The sequence below is a fragment of the Chiloscyllium punctatum genome, chromosome 15, assembly GCF_047496795.1.
Source record: "Chiloscyllium punctatum isolate Juve2018m chromosome 15, sChiPun1.3, whole genome shotgun sequence".
Lineage (NCBI taxonomy): Eukaryota > Metazoa > Chordata > Chondrichthyes > Orectolobiformes > Hemiscylliidae > Chiloscyllium > Chiloscyllium punctatum.
Genome location: NC_092753.1, coordinates 85,980,055 through 85,998,252, shown reverse-complemented (window position 1 = coordinate 85,998,252; position 18,198 = coordinate 85,980,055). Strand labels below are relative to the sequence as shown.

At 37.2% G+C, this 18,198-nt stretch overlaps 1 protein-coding gene across 1 annotated transcript in view; it reads left to right on the top strand.

The window, feature by feature from the left end:
- The window catches only part of zbtb21 (zinc finger and BTB domain containing 21), a 69,982-nt gene extending 52,697 nt beyond the window's left edge, over nucleotides 1-17,285 (top strand). Inside the window, exon 2 of the mRNA XM_072585721.1 lies at nucleotides 837-17,285. Coding sequence (XP_072441822.1) covers nucleotides 837-4,109 — 3,273 coding nt within the window. The 3' untranslated portion in view covers nucleotides 4,110-17,285. The remainder of the gene's footprint in view (nucleotides 1-836) is intronic.
- Nucleotides 17,286-18,198: the final 913 nt, after the last annotated feature.

Sequence of the window (18,198 nt, the reverse complement as noted above, 5' to 3'; positions counted from 1 at the left end):
CATTACCGAAACAGCAAAATGCTGTGCATGCTGTCCCATATCCATTATGACAAGCAATATTTGGCATAAAAGTTTTACCTTCAATTTAACAGGTGATCTTCTTGGTCGTGTAATGGTTGTTGGCTCTCGGACTGTGATTTATGATACATTCAAACCCCTAGCTTAGTTTGCAGTATTGTAATCTCTCCTCAGCTAGTTATTACTCATTGTTGATGGTGCACAAACTGGGAAAATGTCTTGACATACTAATTCTCAGTTAATACTGATAAATTTATGTGAGCCTTGGGGTAGGGGAATTTGCTTACATTTCCGATTAAACGTTTTGTGGGCTAAAGATTACAATGTATTTGAACTGTTTCCGAATTTTTCTTTTTCTTGGATTTATCGAGTCAATCTCTTACCATTTAAACTCTGGTAACTAAGTACCTAAGTATCTGGTACAAGGGTCGAGGTTAGAGTGGTGCTGGAAAAGCACAGCCAGTCAGGCAGCATCCGAGGAGCAGGAAAATCGAAGTTTCAGGCAAAAGCCCTTCTTCAGGAATGAAGGGCTTTTGCCTGAAGCGTCGATTTTTCCTGCTCCTCGGATGCTGCCTGACCTGCTATGCTTTTCCAGCACCACTCTAATCTAGGCTGTGATTTCCAGCATCTGCCTTTCTCACTTTTTTGTCTGGTACAAAGGTCTCAAACCTCGCTGTGCTCTTGGAATGCAGATAGGCAAATGTCTGTTGTTTGTAAACCTTCATCTAAAGCTTTTAAAACATCTTGATGCTTTCATCCTCTTTACATTTGTTATTGATTTCTCCAATTTTGACCTTCATTATTCTGCTGTCTTACAGGTAGAGCAGACAATGGAAGGATTACTTCACTACATCAATCCAGCACATGCCATCTCGCTCCTGAGTGCACTTAACGAGGATCGCCTAAAAGGCCAACTTTGTGACGTTGTCCTAATTGTTGGTGACCATAAATTCCGGGCTCATAAGAATGTTTTGGCTGCTAGCAGTGACTATTTCCGTTCTTTGTTTACCAAGAAAGAGAATGAAAGCCAATCGGTCTTCCAGTTGGATCTCTGTGAAGCAGCTATCTTTGAGAATATTCTAAATTACATCTATTCCTCATCCCTCTTCATAGAGAAGAAAAGCCTTTCAGCTGTCCACGCTCTTGGTGACAACCTTGGTATCTCTTTTCTGACCAGCATTCCATCACAGACACCTCAGATTTCTTGTGCTCCAAATCCAGTCAAGAAGCATGGCAAAGTTGGTGAAGATGGAAGTAGTGCCCAGCCACGGAGTGTGATTGTGTGTCAGAGTCGCAGTGACCTTGATAAAAGTAATGCTGAATCTGAAGCAAAGGGAGGGGATTCAAGTCAAAATAAGGGACCATCTGAGGACAATCCAAGTCACAGTTTTAAGTCTTCATCTTTGATGAATGCTTTAAGAGCAAATTCTAATCCTCTATCCAGAGATGCTGATACAACTCATCTTTTGGATGATAAAGGACAACCTTTGTTAAAAGATATTCATGGAACTTTAGGTAACACTAAATTCTATGCAACATTCAAATCTCTGGATGATCAAAATAGAATGAGGTTTTGGCCTGATAGGAGAAATTCCATGAGTGTAGATGGCACTTCAAGTTTTACTGGCAATATTTCTGAGGTGAGGCAAAGTCTGACTGATCTCTTGGTAAATGGAAAGCCTTTACCCAAGCCACAACTTTCACCCGCATTTTCATTTCATGGAACTACAGGACATCCATATTCCCAACAAAAAGCTGGGAACACGGTAAATGCTGGCAAAACTGAAGAGAGTAATTTGCTATATTACACCAAAGTTGGGCATACAGTTCAACCTGGAAGATTGCCACCTAGCAGCCGAAGTGTTGTTAGCAGTGGCCCATTGGTGAAGAGTCTCCTACGCAGGTCATTGTCTATGGATAGCCAAGTCCCTTCCTACTCTTCGTCTCTTGATCTGAAAATGACCTATGGATCACAGATCTGTAAACGGGAACCACTGGAGTTGACTTGTGATGCATCATCTCAGAAGTCATCGATTACAGACTCCATTAAACAGCAGCTTCTAAAGGAAAAGCCAAAGGTTGATCAGTCTTGTCGACCAAGACAACTTAATGTATCTCCGGCTGCTGAAACTGATGCTGTCTCTCTGCCATCAGCTGTTAAAATAAAAACCGAGCCCTGTAGCCCTGCGTCAGATACTTCTGATATAATTACGGTTACAGTAGGAGAAACTTCACCGTCTACCAGTAAGGACTTTGCTGTGAAAAATGTGGAGAGGAACAGAAGAGTATCAATGCTTCCGGTGAAGAGGAGGTTCTTGGCTGAAAATGCAAAACTTTATGAAAAATCAGAAACTTTGCAGCATTCTCCCAACATAGCGCAGAGCTTTGAGGAAAGTTCAAGCCCGACAGCAGATGATACTAATCTTGATCTGTCAAAGACTGATGAGAACAAAGATGAATATTCAGAGTCTGAATCAGCAATAACTGGCAAACAGTTCAAGTGCATGACCTGCTTCAAGATATTCCGATCCGCAGCAGGTCTTTTCCGGCATGTCGATATGTACCATAACCCAGATAAGCCATATGTATGTGATATTTGTCACAAGAGATTTCTTACCAATTTCAAAGTTTGGACACATTGCCAAACCCAACATGGAGTAGTTATGAACCCATCAGCAGCTACCAGCTCCAGTCTAGTTCCAGAAGAAAAATTTCAAAAGAAACTGAATGATATGATGCGTGAAAGAGAGATCAAGAAGGCTTTATTTCACAAGTTGCGGCGTAGGCAAATATCATCTCATAGTTACTCAGGGCTGCGGTCAGAACAAGGATTCAAGAAAAATTTGAAATCTGCAACTAAAGGAGTATACATTTGTACTACATGTGGAAAGTTGTTTCGTTTTCTGTCACGTTACAGGCAACACATGAAGACCCACCCAGGTGAGAAGCCCTTTGTTTGCAAACTCTATAACAGGGCTTTCAAAACAAAAGAACAAGTTGTTACTGAAAATGTAAGTGAAGATAATATTGAGCATCAGTGTGAGCATTGTAATACCAAAATGTCGTCATTGGCAGAAAAGACAAAGCATGAGAGAATCTGTAGGAATGTTACTGTGTGCTGCTACTGCAGCCTTAGGTTCTGCTCTAGAGAACTGAAACAGGAGCATGAAAATCAGTGCGAGTATAAGAAGTTAACCTGTCTAGAATGTAAACGTACATTTAAATCATCTTTCAGCATATGGCGTCATCAGATTGAAGTTCACAATGAAAACACAATGGCCCCAGTGGAAAAATCCAATTTGGATCCAATATGTCAAAATGGTGTCTTGCCTAAAGAAGTTCAAACTGAAGCAGGAGAGGATGCTATTGTCAGTCCAAGTACATCAAAAGAATACGATGCCTGCAGTGACTCTTCAGAGCCAATGTATGTTGACTCTGAAGATTCTTCTTGCTTTCCTGAAGATTTGAGTATTTCTAATCGGAGAAATACAAGCAGTAACAATAATCATCTACCTGATGTGGTTTCCACAAATCCCATTCATCTGGAAGATGTGACATCAGAACCCAACAGTTCCAGTGGGGAACCAGAGGACCTGACATGCAAAGGAGAGCGTGGTCTTTGGCCATGTGAAAAATGTGGCAAGATCTTCACGATACACAAGCAACTGGAGCGTCATCAGGAATTGTTGTGTGCTGTTAAGCCATTTATTTGCCACGTTTGCCATAAAGCGTTCCGTACCAACTTCCGTCTCTGGAGCCACTTTCAGTCCCATATTTCTCAGTCAGCAGACCACCTTGAATTTTCTAAACCTGTGAGGAGCCCTTCCTCTTGTCCACCACCTCCCCCTCCACCACCACCACCACCACCACCACCACCACTCCCTGTACCACCCCAGGAGCAGTCTCCTGAACCTGAACCACCCTTAAATAATTCAGACAAGACGGGTAGCCCACAGGCAGCAGATACACTTTTTACCCATGCCCCACCTCTTGCAGCAGCTACCTTCGAAAGGCCATTCATGTGCAAATTTTGCCGTAGGACTTTCAAAACTGCTTTCAGTCTGTGGAGCCACGAACAGACACACAACTGAAATTAAGATTCAAGTCTCGGATTTATTTGGAATTCCACTAGATTAATCTCTAAACATAACTTGGAAGCAAGTGTGCCATGGGCGTGGACTGAATGAATATATGACAATATAATGCACAATTTCATTCTCTGGAAGTTTAGAAAAATTGGTTTGGATAAGAAAGGTGAAAGGTAAAATATGAAATTGGTATTACTGATGGAACAAAGTAAAACCTAGATTTGTTTTTTCAAAAATCACCACACTTGTTACTTGGGTGCTACATTGAAGCATATTTTTTTATATGATGGAAATTTGCCAGTGTTACACAATCATTGCTTTAAATGGGACTGGCCTAATATCATTGAACCAATACAAGCATTGAAATGGATTCTTTATGATGTGTTTTTAATATTCAGTAATATGAGGCTTCAGTAATATCATAAAGGCAATTGTTCTGTTAGCTGTTAACATTCACCGGTTCAACCATTTTGATTGACTGGGTTCAGTGGAAATGAAGAATGACAATTTTAATCAGTTTTTTTCCAGCACAGGAATGATGCTGACTGTGGTTTCTACTCTAGTTAAGGCCCAAGTATATCCTATAGCTCAAGGATCAGTCAGCATGGGCTTACAAGTAATTGGCTCATGGAATTATTGGGGTTTTCTGCAAATAATGGGCCTCAGGCAATCAGCAGATTGGAGACAAAGCTGGAGTTTGAATGTCAGTCACACCTCCCTATTTAGCAGCATGGATGGGAGTCTACTGTAAGCAGAGGTGTCTTAATCAATATGACTCCAAAAGATTATTTTCAGGTCTAGAGGTTATTCTCTTTCGTGCTTTGATGCCTGTTCTCATAGTCATCTTGTGATTTTTATATAGCATCTATTAAGGAACAGGACTTCCATGATAGTGTTGGATGCACAGTGATATTCTAGAAACCCTGATCTGTGACCACACCAAAGGTAGCAGAGAACAAATGAGAGTTCTGAACGATGTGAACTAAAACTAAAGAGAAAAGGAAGAAAATGCTATCTCTGAGAATGAAATTAGTTCGCTTCCAGCACTGACCTATATCAAAAGATGGTGACATTAGATATACTAGAGAACAGAAGAACAGATGTAATACAGCACAACCATTCTTGCATCTCAAGTCACCCTTCATATGATGAGTAACTTTGAACTGTCTCCACTTTGGACTTGCTTAACCAGTATGGATAATTTAAAAACAAAATTACAGTAAATTGAAAATGAGTGAAAGACTGATTTGTTAGTAGTGACAGCAATTGACATCAGGGAAGATGTATCTTTCAGAATCATGAGCCAAACATAATGTTGAGGCCGATTTGTAGTAAATAAGTATTTTGTATAATAAATTAACGTAATGGTGAAAGGTAGTGACCCATAAAATGGAGCATTACACTAAGTGTTTCCATAGAATATACTCAGGAAAGGGTAGAGTTCAAAGCGGGAGGGTGGACGACTTAGTGGCCTTTCTATTTATGCCAGATTCTAAGAATTAAGATTTCCTTAGAATCTGCCATTGGCGAAATTTGTCATCGCAACACCCTCCACACCAGCTCTAAATTATGCTTCATGTAATTAATTTGTTTGTTTATCATGGAATTAATACAAATACATCTGGTTAGCATGTGTTTGGCATTCAAGTATGGACTTTAACAGTATTCTGCTAAAGAGATGATACTGTATCAACATTAAACTATTATGTCCAAATTGTAACTTCGGAGTACACCTTGCTCCCCCTCATCTGCCCCCCATTATGATTGACAAAAATGCTTTGGTATGAGCCTTTCTCACCTTCTCAAATTGAAGAAAATAAAACTTTCAGCAACACTGACAGGTCTATTATAAACTATCATCATAAGTATCAGTTTATTGTTCTATTTAGTCGTAATATTGCAAGAGAGGCTCATGTAGTTCTATTTGTTCAGTTTGTTGTAACTAAACATTTCCTTTTTAATTTATCATTATTGTAAAAGGCAACAGAGTTTGCAGCACTCAAGTTCATCAACTTTATTTAAATTCTGAAATTTAAGAATTCTGCACAGTACTGTGAACTGCAAATTGATCATAGCCAAGCAATCTTAAAAATTCTATTTCCATTTGGACTTGTCGTTTACTGCAGTAAAGTTTGTGTGAAGTTTTAATGGAGGACCTTCTGTTATGCTTTTTTTTAATTTTAACTTAAAAAATTATAGAATTTCAGTACAGGACAATAATGTTAAGAGTCTGTAGCTACAAATTGGGTAAGATTTAATGTAACCCATCATAATGAGAAACATGTAGGCTGGGCTCATTTCGTTGCTTTGCGTCAGTCTCTCTGTGGCAGCCAAACCTCCCCAAAGGGCACAAGGGGCTAGCACAAGATTCCCAATAACACATGATATAAACTCAATGATCCACTTGTCACCCATTATCCCTGATCCCATTGAAGCTTGATTGTAACTTGGGGAAGGGTCTCCTGAGGGTGAATGGAATTGGTGGTGGGATTATCCCCAACCAAGGAACCTGGCATTGACTAGGGTGATGGTGGCTAAAAATCACGCTCTTGCTCTTGTCTCCAACTGCCTGTCCCTCACAAGACCCCAGACTGGATCCACTTGCTTTTTTGGCCTGTGGCACCATGATGATCTTAAGTCTCTAGATGCAGTAGTGCCAACTGCCAACAGTGTCCCTGCAGTACATTCTGGTTACCAATTTTGAGGTGGAATTTCAACTCTTGGGTATCTCAAAGTGCAGAAGGTCTGAGAGCATTAAAGGCACTTGGTTCCGTCAGGCCTCATTATCAGAGAACCAATTCTATGAAAGAGTGAGACCCCCATTCAGCTGACAATATCCCATCCATTGAGTTTTTTTTTATTTTTAACGATTCTTTTCATAACTGATGCTAGACACAAATCTATAAAGTACTTTTTCGTAAGATTCAGCTGAAGAAAATATGTGCCAATCTGCTAACTGAAGCTAAGATTGACTATGATCCTTGAACTAACTATGGGCAACAAGACTAATGATTAACTGATGTGTTCTATGTTTGCAAACCTTCAGCACTAGCTTCACTTTACTATTGGTTAATCTTTCACCACTTTACGACTAAACTTGATTACAGGAAAAATAAAGTATCGGTACTCTTAACAGTAAGGATGGCATATATTTAAATGTAAACACCATTTCAGCTCTTGCTACCAAAGAGTTAGTCACATTAATTGAACAATGTAATATTTGCTTTTAGAGCAGCAAAGATTCACAGCAGCACAGAAGTTTCATCTTGGCAAGTTGCAGATAATCCCCTTTTAATCACTTATTTGTGCAGAAGAGGGGAAGAAAATAGGATCATCTTGATGTAATTTGCAGAAAGACGTGTTTAATGTAAGCGCTACATCTGAGATTGATCACTATGTTGTGGTGTCAATGATGGTTTCACTTGCACTTTTAAAATTACTAACATTGCCAAATTTTGACAGTAGAATCCAAGTCTATTTCTGTTTCATTTTTATATATTAAATTTAAGGCTGTTGTTACTTCTGCTTTCAATCTTTTCATTTGTACAGATAAAATCACTGAATCATATGAACTTCTGAAGCAGGTTAGATTACTACAGAGTTTTAGAGAAAACACACATGGTTGAAAATGGACACACAAGATTATGAAATTGAGCAGCAGTTTGCTGAACCCATGATCAGTCTTTTCTTTTAAACGCTGATTGTACTGATCAATTTCATGATTGTTTATTTATATTTTTTAAAGTTCAACCTTTGTGTTTCTTTTCATTTTCAACATTTCTCTTCAAGTGAATTTCTCCCTATGAGTGATTTCTGCCCAAAATGTTAATCTCTCAGATATTAACTTGTCTGCTACTTATTTTCCATATTTATTCATTTTAAATCTCTATAATACTTCCACCAGATAGTTTTGAAGCTTCTAATGAATGATGTATTGTAGATTGTAGTTAATGACAGATGTCCTTGTTTTATGGGATACACTTTCTTTCATTACAGTACTATTGGGGAAGTCTACTGTGTGCTTTGACCTTTTTAAAATAATTAACATTTTTCTACTCCAGTTTTAGATGATCAGCAAGGCACATTCAAATATCATAGTGTTGTTCCGAGTCTTATGAAGATTTGATGATAGCGTAAGCTGAGTCAGCTGATCTTACATAAGACAGTAGTAAAAGGTGCTACAATTTGTCACAACACCCCTGTTTTGCTGCTGTATATCACTATTCAGTAACTTTTAGATGAAACTTACACTTTCCTTGCCATCACTTGAGAGTAACGTTGGGTTTGCCTGTGATTTCCTTTCTCTCTCCTCACTATTCCTACCGCATGTCATCCCCATTTCATGCATAAAGATTGACAACTTGGCTGTCTTCAAGACGGGATGAAGATTTGAAAGAGGATTTCTTTTTATATGTAAAATGCCATCCCTTATCCATTCAAACAAATCCTCTTTCATTATGCAGCTTTTAGCATGTCTTTAATCAGCAACCCAAATTTAAAATTATCTGTTTATTATTTGATTTGTACACGTGAATTCATTTTTTAAAGAAATGCCCACTCAGTTTGTTCATCCTGTTATAAAATCATCTTTTTGATCTGGTAAAGGAATCAAAAGGAGTTCCTTATGGTTTTCTGTGCAGTGAAAAGATTTGTTCATGTGCTTTTACACACCATGCCATGATTAAACTTTGGAAGCTTGACTTTACCATTTGTTTTTGTTTGCCTGAAGATCTCATAGCAAGTGCCCTTCATCAGTATTGCTCCCGCATGCACCTATTCTCAGAAAAGCAGAATTTATACCAATTACTCAATAAGTACACAGTCTTCAAATTTGTACATTCCTGAAAGCTTGGCATAACCTGGTGATTCAGAATTCCTCAACCCCAACCCAAATTATAGTGACATTTTAATATTCAGTTCAGCTGACAGTGGTTGTGAATAAATTTCTAGGATTTCAGTATATACTTTGTTTTTCAAGTTAATCCAATCTTTAAAATTGGCTGATAATTTCCTTTCTTAATCAGCTAATGTGAAAAGACTTGTGGTAAAGAGTTAATTCTTTCCCTGCAATATGTTTGATGTTCAAGCAAGAGAAAAGATTCGGATTCGCAACAGTTCAAGCTCTAATTGACAAAAAAAAATTCTCATCACTAGTATAACATTTTATATTGACATGGATCCATCTTTGTTTTTTATTTGTTGCATAAGTTTTACAAGTAATTATTGTTCCCAGTAAAATGCTTTTTAGTTTCTGTCAAACAGTGGGGGATGAATTATATTAAGATTTAATTGCACTTATTGTTGAGATGATTCATCTCAGAAATATTTGTCTTGTGGTCTATCGGAAACGATTAACTATGCTAGTGGCAGACATTTTCTACTATCCTATCTTTTGATTTTGATTTATGCTGGAGTATCCAAGTTTAGTAACTTTATAAATTTAGTAACTTTATAAATGGCTTGATGTAATGTTAAACATTACATCAAGTTTAACATTACATCAAGTCACATCAATCCCTAATTGATTTCCTTATGTGCATCTTGATTAATGAACTTATTGCAATAGCCAATTTATGGCATGCATTGAAACAAGAAAAAAGTCTATCAATGAAACACAATTGAATGTGCATGTAATCAACTTCATTTATTTTAGGATGTATCCATTTAGGTTAGATGGTGATCATAATGCTGCCTAATACTTTTTCATTTGATTTGAATGGTAATCAAATTTGAATTTGACCTTATAATATTGACAGTCATGGTTCTGCTTGTGCCTCAGCTTGAAATGCACCATGTGAAGGTCAAGAAGTTCCTAAATCAGATTTTTTTTTTTATACGCAAGAGTTGAAGTATTTTGATGTTTCTGAATGTTTCCAAGTTAAGACAAGTCTGGCATTGCTCCTACTTCCAGTTACTCTGCAGTGATTAGTAATAGAAAATCTTCAGTATAGGTGATGACTGACTGACTGACTGGTTTTCTCCAGCAGTGAAAAAAACTTGCTGACTGCATGTTCATGAGAAAGATTGTCACTTTTTTTGAAGCTACTGAAGAACTTGTATTGTGTTTCAGTCAGAATTAGTGATTTCTTTCAGGGAGAAAAAGTGTGCTTTGGGGAGAGAGGAGGAAAGATTTTACTATTTGTTATACAAATTCTCAGAGTCAGTACAGCAGCCTTCTGTGTTGGTGTCTTGGACCTAATAATCAGTAGTTTTCCATTTATCATCAAATAAATCATTAGTCTTAAGCAGCAATTGACAGTGCAAATAGAATGTAAAGCTACATATTGGTGAAAATAAGTCAAATAATATAGTTATCCAAACTATATAGAGTTGTAGTCAGGCCACAACTGGAATATTGCTCAGAGTTCTAGTTATCAAGAGGAGGTAGAGGCATTTAGTATAGAAGACAACATGGAGAAGAGCTGTAAGTCTGCTACCTAGTGACAGTGAGAAGAATGATTTCACCCGAAATGTTGACTTCTCCACCTCCGGATGCTCCCTAGCGTGTAGTGCTCTTCCAGCCTCCTTGCTTGTCTTCCTAGTGACAGAGTCCAAGTTATGCTGGAAGATTTGGAGCTGAAAGACAGGATGTTGGGGCCGACAAGGAAGCTATAGAATCTTATGAAGGCATGCAGGGTTGTTAACAATTCATTGAAAGTAGACCTGGGTCGAGGGGAGTAGGTGGGCTATTGAAGTTATTGAATTTAACTTTAGGACTGTTAGCAAATTCTTTTTCATGACAAACACTGACCAATGTGGACAATGGACTTCCAAATAGTGTAATGTCAGCAAAATCCTGTAATTATTATAAGAATGCAATTGGATTCTACACTGGAGAGTGTCAGTATTGCTGGACTGTTGAATTAAGTTTCACCAGTCATTTCATCTGTTTTAACCTTGTCATGGAGAAATAACTGAAAATACTTGATAGGTTTGATGTTATTTGTTGTAAACATCTATATCAGGAGCTTGTCATTTTTCAATAATTGGAGCATGGCAAAAGAAATGAGAAGGAAAAGGTACATAATAGAATTTAGAATTATTTGCAAAGAAAGTTTCAAGGTATGTAATGAACATAATATGAAAGTGCTGGGTGATGTAGTCTGCTAATAAGATTTCCATATAAGATAAGCTAAGAAAGTAATGTTTTGTGTATGCAGGTCATTAATGTAACAGCTCACAGGTTAGTTGTGTTAATTGGGTGTCTTTGAGAATCTACAGGATAATTGGTATCAAACATTTGTGTTGTTCCATTAAGCATTGCATTTCTGAGATATATTTGTCATTGCAGGTTTGGTGTGCTTCTCTGTTATTTTTATGTGAACTTGATGTTCACATTTTATATTTGAGAAATGAAATGTACTTTTCTTTCAATATTTTCTTCTGCAATCTTGATACCAAGGAAATTATGAATGAAAATTCACCAAGTAGCCTTCATGCCATACAAATAGCAGGTAATGATCATCTCCTTTTTTGGAGATGATCTAACCATCGCTCCTTGATATTCAATAGCATTACATCACTGAACCCGCAGTATCAACCTCCTAGGAGTTTCCATTGACAGAAAACTGAACTGAACTTTCCACATAAATACAATGGCTATAACAGCAGGAATCCAATAGCCAGTACCACATTTCCTGACTCCCCATATCCTGTTCACCATCTACCAAGCACAAGTCAGGAATCTAATTGAATACTCTCCATCTGCCTGGATTGGTACATCTTATAGCAAGAATCTTGATGCCATCTAGGACCAAGCAGCCCACCCAGCCCACAAACATCAACTTGGTCTGCCCCCAATGCTCAGTAGCAGCAATGTGGACCATCTGCAGGATGCAGAGCAGAAATTCATCAATGTTTCTTAGATTGCACCTTCCAAACCCACAATCAGTATAGAAGGACAAGGGCAGCAGACTGCCCTCCGAGCCATTTACCATCCTGATTTGGAAGTACGACTTTACCATATTTCCTTACTGCAACACTGCATTGTCAGTTTGGAATGTTTGTGCTGAATTTGGTTTAGGACGTGAACCTACAACCTACTGGGTGCTGATCTCTTTCAAGTATGCAAAATTGCTTCTTTTGTTTTTGTTGACATGTCTTAAGGACTCAGAAGTGGATAGAGTGATGCTTGAGTAAAGTTTGTGTTGCAATGTATTTGGCTAGAAAAGGCTGGAAAGCAAATAAGACAAAACGTTTAAACCTGTTGGATGAATGATGCACATTTCTTTTTTTTACAATGTTGAACTATTTAAATTTCATCCATTGATTTGTATAATTCTAGTTGAGATTTTTTTATTACAAATCAAATTGCAGTTTTAATTTGACCTTTGTGACAGGATTTTTTTATTTATCTGTATTGTTTGCAGTTAAATAGCTATATTTATGGCTACTCATGCTTTTAGCAATGTATTAGGATGGGTTTTCTTAAAATCATTTCAGACCATAGATTGTACTACATAGCCATTGGAAAATCTATTGGTGGAACTATCCTTTTTTACTTCTGTATTGAATTGTACAATAATGTACTGTGTGTGAAAGTTTCTGTGCACATTGTCGTATTGACACAGTCTTTATCTTGTATCTTCTGAATATGTGAATCTGTTTTCAAGGCTGACTTATTTTTATTAAGCTAAGTGCCCATAAACACTACATTGGCCTGATCTCTTTAGATTTGTTGCTCAACACTTTCATTTGTGGTGTTGTCACCTGAAACATTTTAAACACTTTTGTGTCATAGACTCCACCTTTTCCATAAGTGCCACCTGTCAGCCTGATTCAGTTAATGCAAGCTGTTGAAAGCTACTTTTATTGTGTTGGTGAAGAGGTTTGAGAAAAGAGGTTAAAATTTAAGTTGTTCCCTGAATTACATTCTTGTTTTACCTTTGCAATTTGGATTGCACACTAGATGAATTGATTCTTCCTCTTTTCTGCACTGCCAGACAGATACATAGTTGAACATTTATTTGGGCAGCACAGTTGATGCAGAACTCAGTAGAAAGTGGCCGTTAACTTTGCACTAAAATTTGATATTCTTAGGTCATCGAGTTGGCTCGTATGTGAAAATATCACACTATGCTGTTTGGGGATGGGTTAGCAGGTATTGTGAGACAGATGGATGGTTCTATACTCTGCGTCCAAACTGTGCTGGAACTGAGCATGGAGTTCTTGTTGCTGAAACCAATTGTGAAATAACAACATTTTTTACCATTTAGCAGCCTTGATATCACTTTCAAAAACTCAAAGTAAAACTTAACAGGTGAATAACTTTATTCACTGCATATACTGTAAAGGGGTGGATGGGTCTTGTGGTGCACGGGTACCAACCCTACCTTCTGGGCAGATAGTCCAAGTTCAAGTTCCACTTGCCCTGGAAGTGTCATAACATATGAAAACTGATTAAAAATAATCTGCACCAAAATTAAAAGGTGGATGACCATTGTATCTAAGTGCCTGCAGATAGATTTCACAATTGAAGGGTATACAGGTGTAATGTAATGCTCTTTGCAAAAAATGAATGTATTGCAGTTTTTGTACTCAGTTAAATGCATCCCTGTCTGAAAAAAAAGTATTGCTTGGCTATGCAATAACAAGGAAATAAATTGTTATTGATTTTGTGACATGGGATAGTAATATAGTTCGAAGAGATTTTATTTTTTTTCCGAGAAGTTAGAATATAATCAGGATTAATTATTGTGACTTTATTTCCTTCGGATTTTACTTTCCTGTCCATGAATTTGCAATTGATTTTTTTTTTAAAAAGTTAACTTTTTGTGTTGTTTAATAATCATAGTTTTCAAGTTTTCTTTCACCCTGCTGGGAAACGGGGAAATCTATTCTCGTCGAAACGATTTTCATTGGAATCGGACTGTGAAAGGTTGTGTTTCCTCATGCACTTCACTGCTTATAATCATACTCCACTGCACTCCATTTCAACAACTTTCCAGTACACACTTCTGACTAGATGGATGTGTGGACTGAGATGATTTGGACCAGTTTTCTAAAACTTCATGTTCCTTGCCATTGCTGCTCAAAATTGTCGAGAAAGGAGGCTGCCTGTCAGTTCCCACCCCTAGACAGTCCAGGTTTCTGAGTTAGCCAGAATTTTCTCATCCAATTTAAACTGGACACTTTGTCTAAAATAATTATTTTCCAACCTAGTACAATGCTTTTTACTTTTGTTGTTATGATTGCATATTTTTAGGAGCTGAGAAAATCCCTGAATTTGAGGATTGATCATGTCCCTGCTTCTATTTACATTTCATTTGTTTCTTGCGCATTAATGCACACCCACTCTATGTTTAACACTCTGCATCTGTAATGCAACACTTGCCAATATAAAGTTTGAAATTTCCTCTGAGATACAAAAATGAACAAACCCAGCAAAATTTGTTTCTAGGGCTTGGAATTTGGCATTTTCTCTTGGCAAATCTCTTGTGCTCTAGAGATTTCAAGTATTTACCCAGATCAAAAATAATAACTATACCAATGTTGCCTCATTTTAATTCCTAGGGAACTTAGCTGTTAGAAGGATAGGCAGCAAGTACATTATTAATTACTACTTGGAACAAGCCAAAACCTGGCTTTCGGCTATATATGAAAGCTTAAAATGGGCAAGTTGGGACAGGTTTCTGCAACTGTATACAAAGGAAGGTTCAGGAAAAGAGAAAGCAGTACTTATTATCCACATTTTGCTTTGCATTATTGAAGCACCAGACCTGGAGAATGAACTGTTTCAAAGCTTGTGCCAGTGCTACTCTGAAAGCACATGCGTGACAATGTGCAGGAGTGTATGTAGTAGGCCATCTTGGCTTGTTTTTTCTCTCTACACTGAGAAGTGTATCTGCAGTCTCACTTTAGTGTGGCACCTGCCTTCCACTATAGAGACATCACAGAATTGGCATTTGCTTCCTCCTTCCTGCCCTCTTGCTTTGGGTGAAGACGTGGGACATTAATTCTCCATTTGTCTTCCCAGTGAGGAACTGGCATATTGAGGTGGAGAATGACGCATGCTGAAGTTGCCCAAACTAGAGTTTGTCGGATTCTTCCCCTGTTTAAAGCACCTTGGGTTATTTTAATCTATTAAAGGTACTTTGTTAATTCCATTTGCTGACGAATTTCACTTTTTTTTCAAAAATGCAATGAAACGAAGTTATTTACAATTTCAGCATATACTTCACTCACTTGGGGGGCAAAATGCTATTTTATTCTAGCCAACCCTTTTCTTTTCTTCCGTGTGAACACTAAACATTTTAAGACAAGACTATCGAGTTTTGCATAGATGTAGATTTTGTATTGCAAAAGGGGGTTTCCCAACAATACTTTTGATGCATGATTCCTCATCAGACTACATTCATAACACTCAGTGATTATTGTTTGAAATTTGAAAAATATACTTGTGTAAAATGTGCAAAAATGCTACTGCAGCCTGGAGGAGATCATTAAGTTAGGAGTGATTATGAGAGCATGGAATCTGTTTCAGACATATGAGGTAACTTGCTGTTTGTCTTTTAACTAAGGCAGACCATAAATCTTCTGAGAGTTATTTTTATTGATGAACATGAACTGCAAAAGTTGAACATTTGATATTTAAAAAGGAGTAATTGTGGTAAAGTAGAGCTGGTCAGACCTCATCTGACAGAAGTATGAACTTGCGTTTTAGGGGACCGTCATTAGATCTAACCTTCCATCTGCCTTTTGACTTTCATTCTTACCTGCTGTGTAATTCCAAAACTTCTCATTTCCTTGAGTTATTTCATTGTACATTTTTTTAAAAATCTGCAAGTTTGATGTAAATATATATGGGAGGGGGTGAAGATGGGCATTGTGCAACATGGTCACTGACTCAGTTGAAGATTGTTTTGGATGTTCCATTTGCCATCAGATGGCTGTTGCTCTGTATTTGCTGTTATTTTGTATATGAAGAAACTGAGATAACACTGCAGGCCCAGTGAATGACAGCATCAAAACAATTAATATTGACTCCGAATAGAGAGCAGCGATTTTCAAAGTTAGAGCCTTGTTCAGGTTTCTTGTGGTCCATACCAGCTAGTTCCACAAGTCTTTGATTTTCTTTTTTAAAATGCATCTTCCCAGAATTAAGGGTTTTCAAATAAGACCAATTTCATTCTGCATTTAGTTTTCTGTGAAAAATTTTAATTGTGGGGTCAGCAATTGGAAACTTTAACTGACCATAGAGCAATTGAATTGGGTGAGGAAAATTAACCTGCTTTCCTGCTCATTATCACTTGTCGCCCTTGGGTGAGGATAGGGACTTATCAAACTTGAATAGCTTACTGTTGAAGGCAAACACAAAGTTGCTGGTGCTTGTGAAACTATTGCCAGGTAACTGTAGGAAAACATGAGGAGGAAGGTGGGTAATGAAAATTATTAATAAAAAGCTCTCAAATGTCTTGGGTTGACAGTACAGAAAATGGCAATTCCTAACTGCAGAAATGCAATTGTTAATCCTTTTACAATCTTTAATTGTTTGCCCATTTCACTTTTTTAAAACAAAATAGAAATCATAACTATACCTTTTGGTGTTTTTGCATGTCAAGTTGTATTTACAGTTTTATGCATTACAAACAGGTGTCCATTTGAAAGATTTAATGTTAGAATATACTACTGATCATGTGGAATGTATTTTAAACTTGAGGTCATTTTGATCTATGTTGCTTTCTCTTTCTCAGAATATGTTGACTGCATAGAAAGGAAACTCATTTGAGCCCTTTCAAACACATTATCAAAAGTGTTGTTACTTTATAGTTTTATTTACTAATGAAGTCAAAAAAAGTACCTGAAAAGTCTGACTAAATCTGTGAAGAGTCTAACATTTGTGATTGTCTGGTCTCCAGATTTTTCTTTTTGTACATTTTAGTCACAAAATTAAACTGTACAAAGCTTCAAGTTCCTTGTCTTTAACATGAATTGGATTTGTTTGTTCAATCTGGACTAGAAAGAGTTATAAATTAATTGATTTTTTTTAAAATTGCAAAATGAGTTGTGGTTATTTTGAGGACTCTATTTTCAAAGTGAGGAATACCAATTGTACATTGTCATGCAGTAGTTGCGTTCACACAGACACCAAAGATTAACCAATAGCTTTAGGCTTTTGACTGTTCAGCTCTCAAATTAACCACTTGACTTCAATGTATTTGTGTAATACATTTATAAAGACATGGTAATAAATAAGTTGTTTTTGAACTTAACAGATTTTGATGTGTTTTTTCACTTGTATTTTTCATTTAAATTTTCATAGTTTTAAAAAACCTGCAAATCAACATAAAGCCACAACATCAATCCTCCATCCTGAAACAGGCTGGACTTAACCCATCGCAACTGTGTGCTGAGTGATTCCCAATCATTCTATCTCACTATCCATAGGCCTTCCCCTTCTTCTGCAATTTTGTTTGATGGGCACGACTACAGTAGGTAATATATTACAGCCAATGAAGTCTACTGTCATCTCACTGGAGACTGCTGGGTGAAGTGTTAAATCATCGTGGACTGGTTTTAGTAGTGAATGTTTATTGCAATCTTTCCATTATTTAAAGGAAAGGTTTTTTTAAAGCAAAAAAGTTATAACTGAGGGACAGAACAAAGACCTAGCAAGTTGTGTCGCTAATCATTTATCACCTCTTCCTTGAGAATGTGCAAATGAGCCATCTTGAACCACTACATTCAGATCTGTTAGGGATGGAGCTCAGGATTTTGACAAAGCAACAGGGTGAAGGAATGGCAGCAGAATTTCAAATCAGGTTGGCCCCTTCTATCACCCTCCAGTATTACGAACCTGAAATCTTTGCAAATCTTTCACTTTCCTTGACCCAATGATCTGGAATTTCCTCTCTAAATTTCTTGACTCCTTTACCTTATTTCACTTTTAAGATGCTTCTTCAAATCTATTAATCATCTGTCCCTTTTTTTTCTGCTTTTTGATTGATGGTATTCATGTCAAGAGCCATAGGAAAGCATTCTATGTTAAATGCATTTTTCCACAGGACCTTATCAGATTTGTTCTTGTGTTAATTGCACCATGTAAATACATATGATTGGCATCGTTTAGCTACATTTTCTAATGAAACTGAGG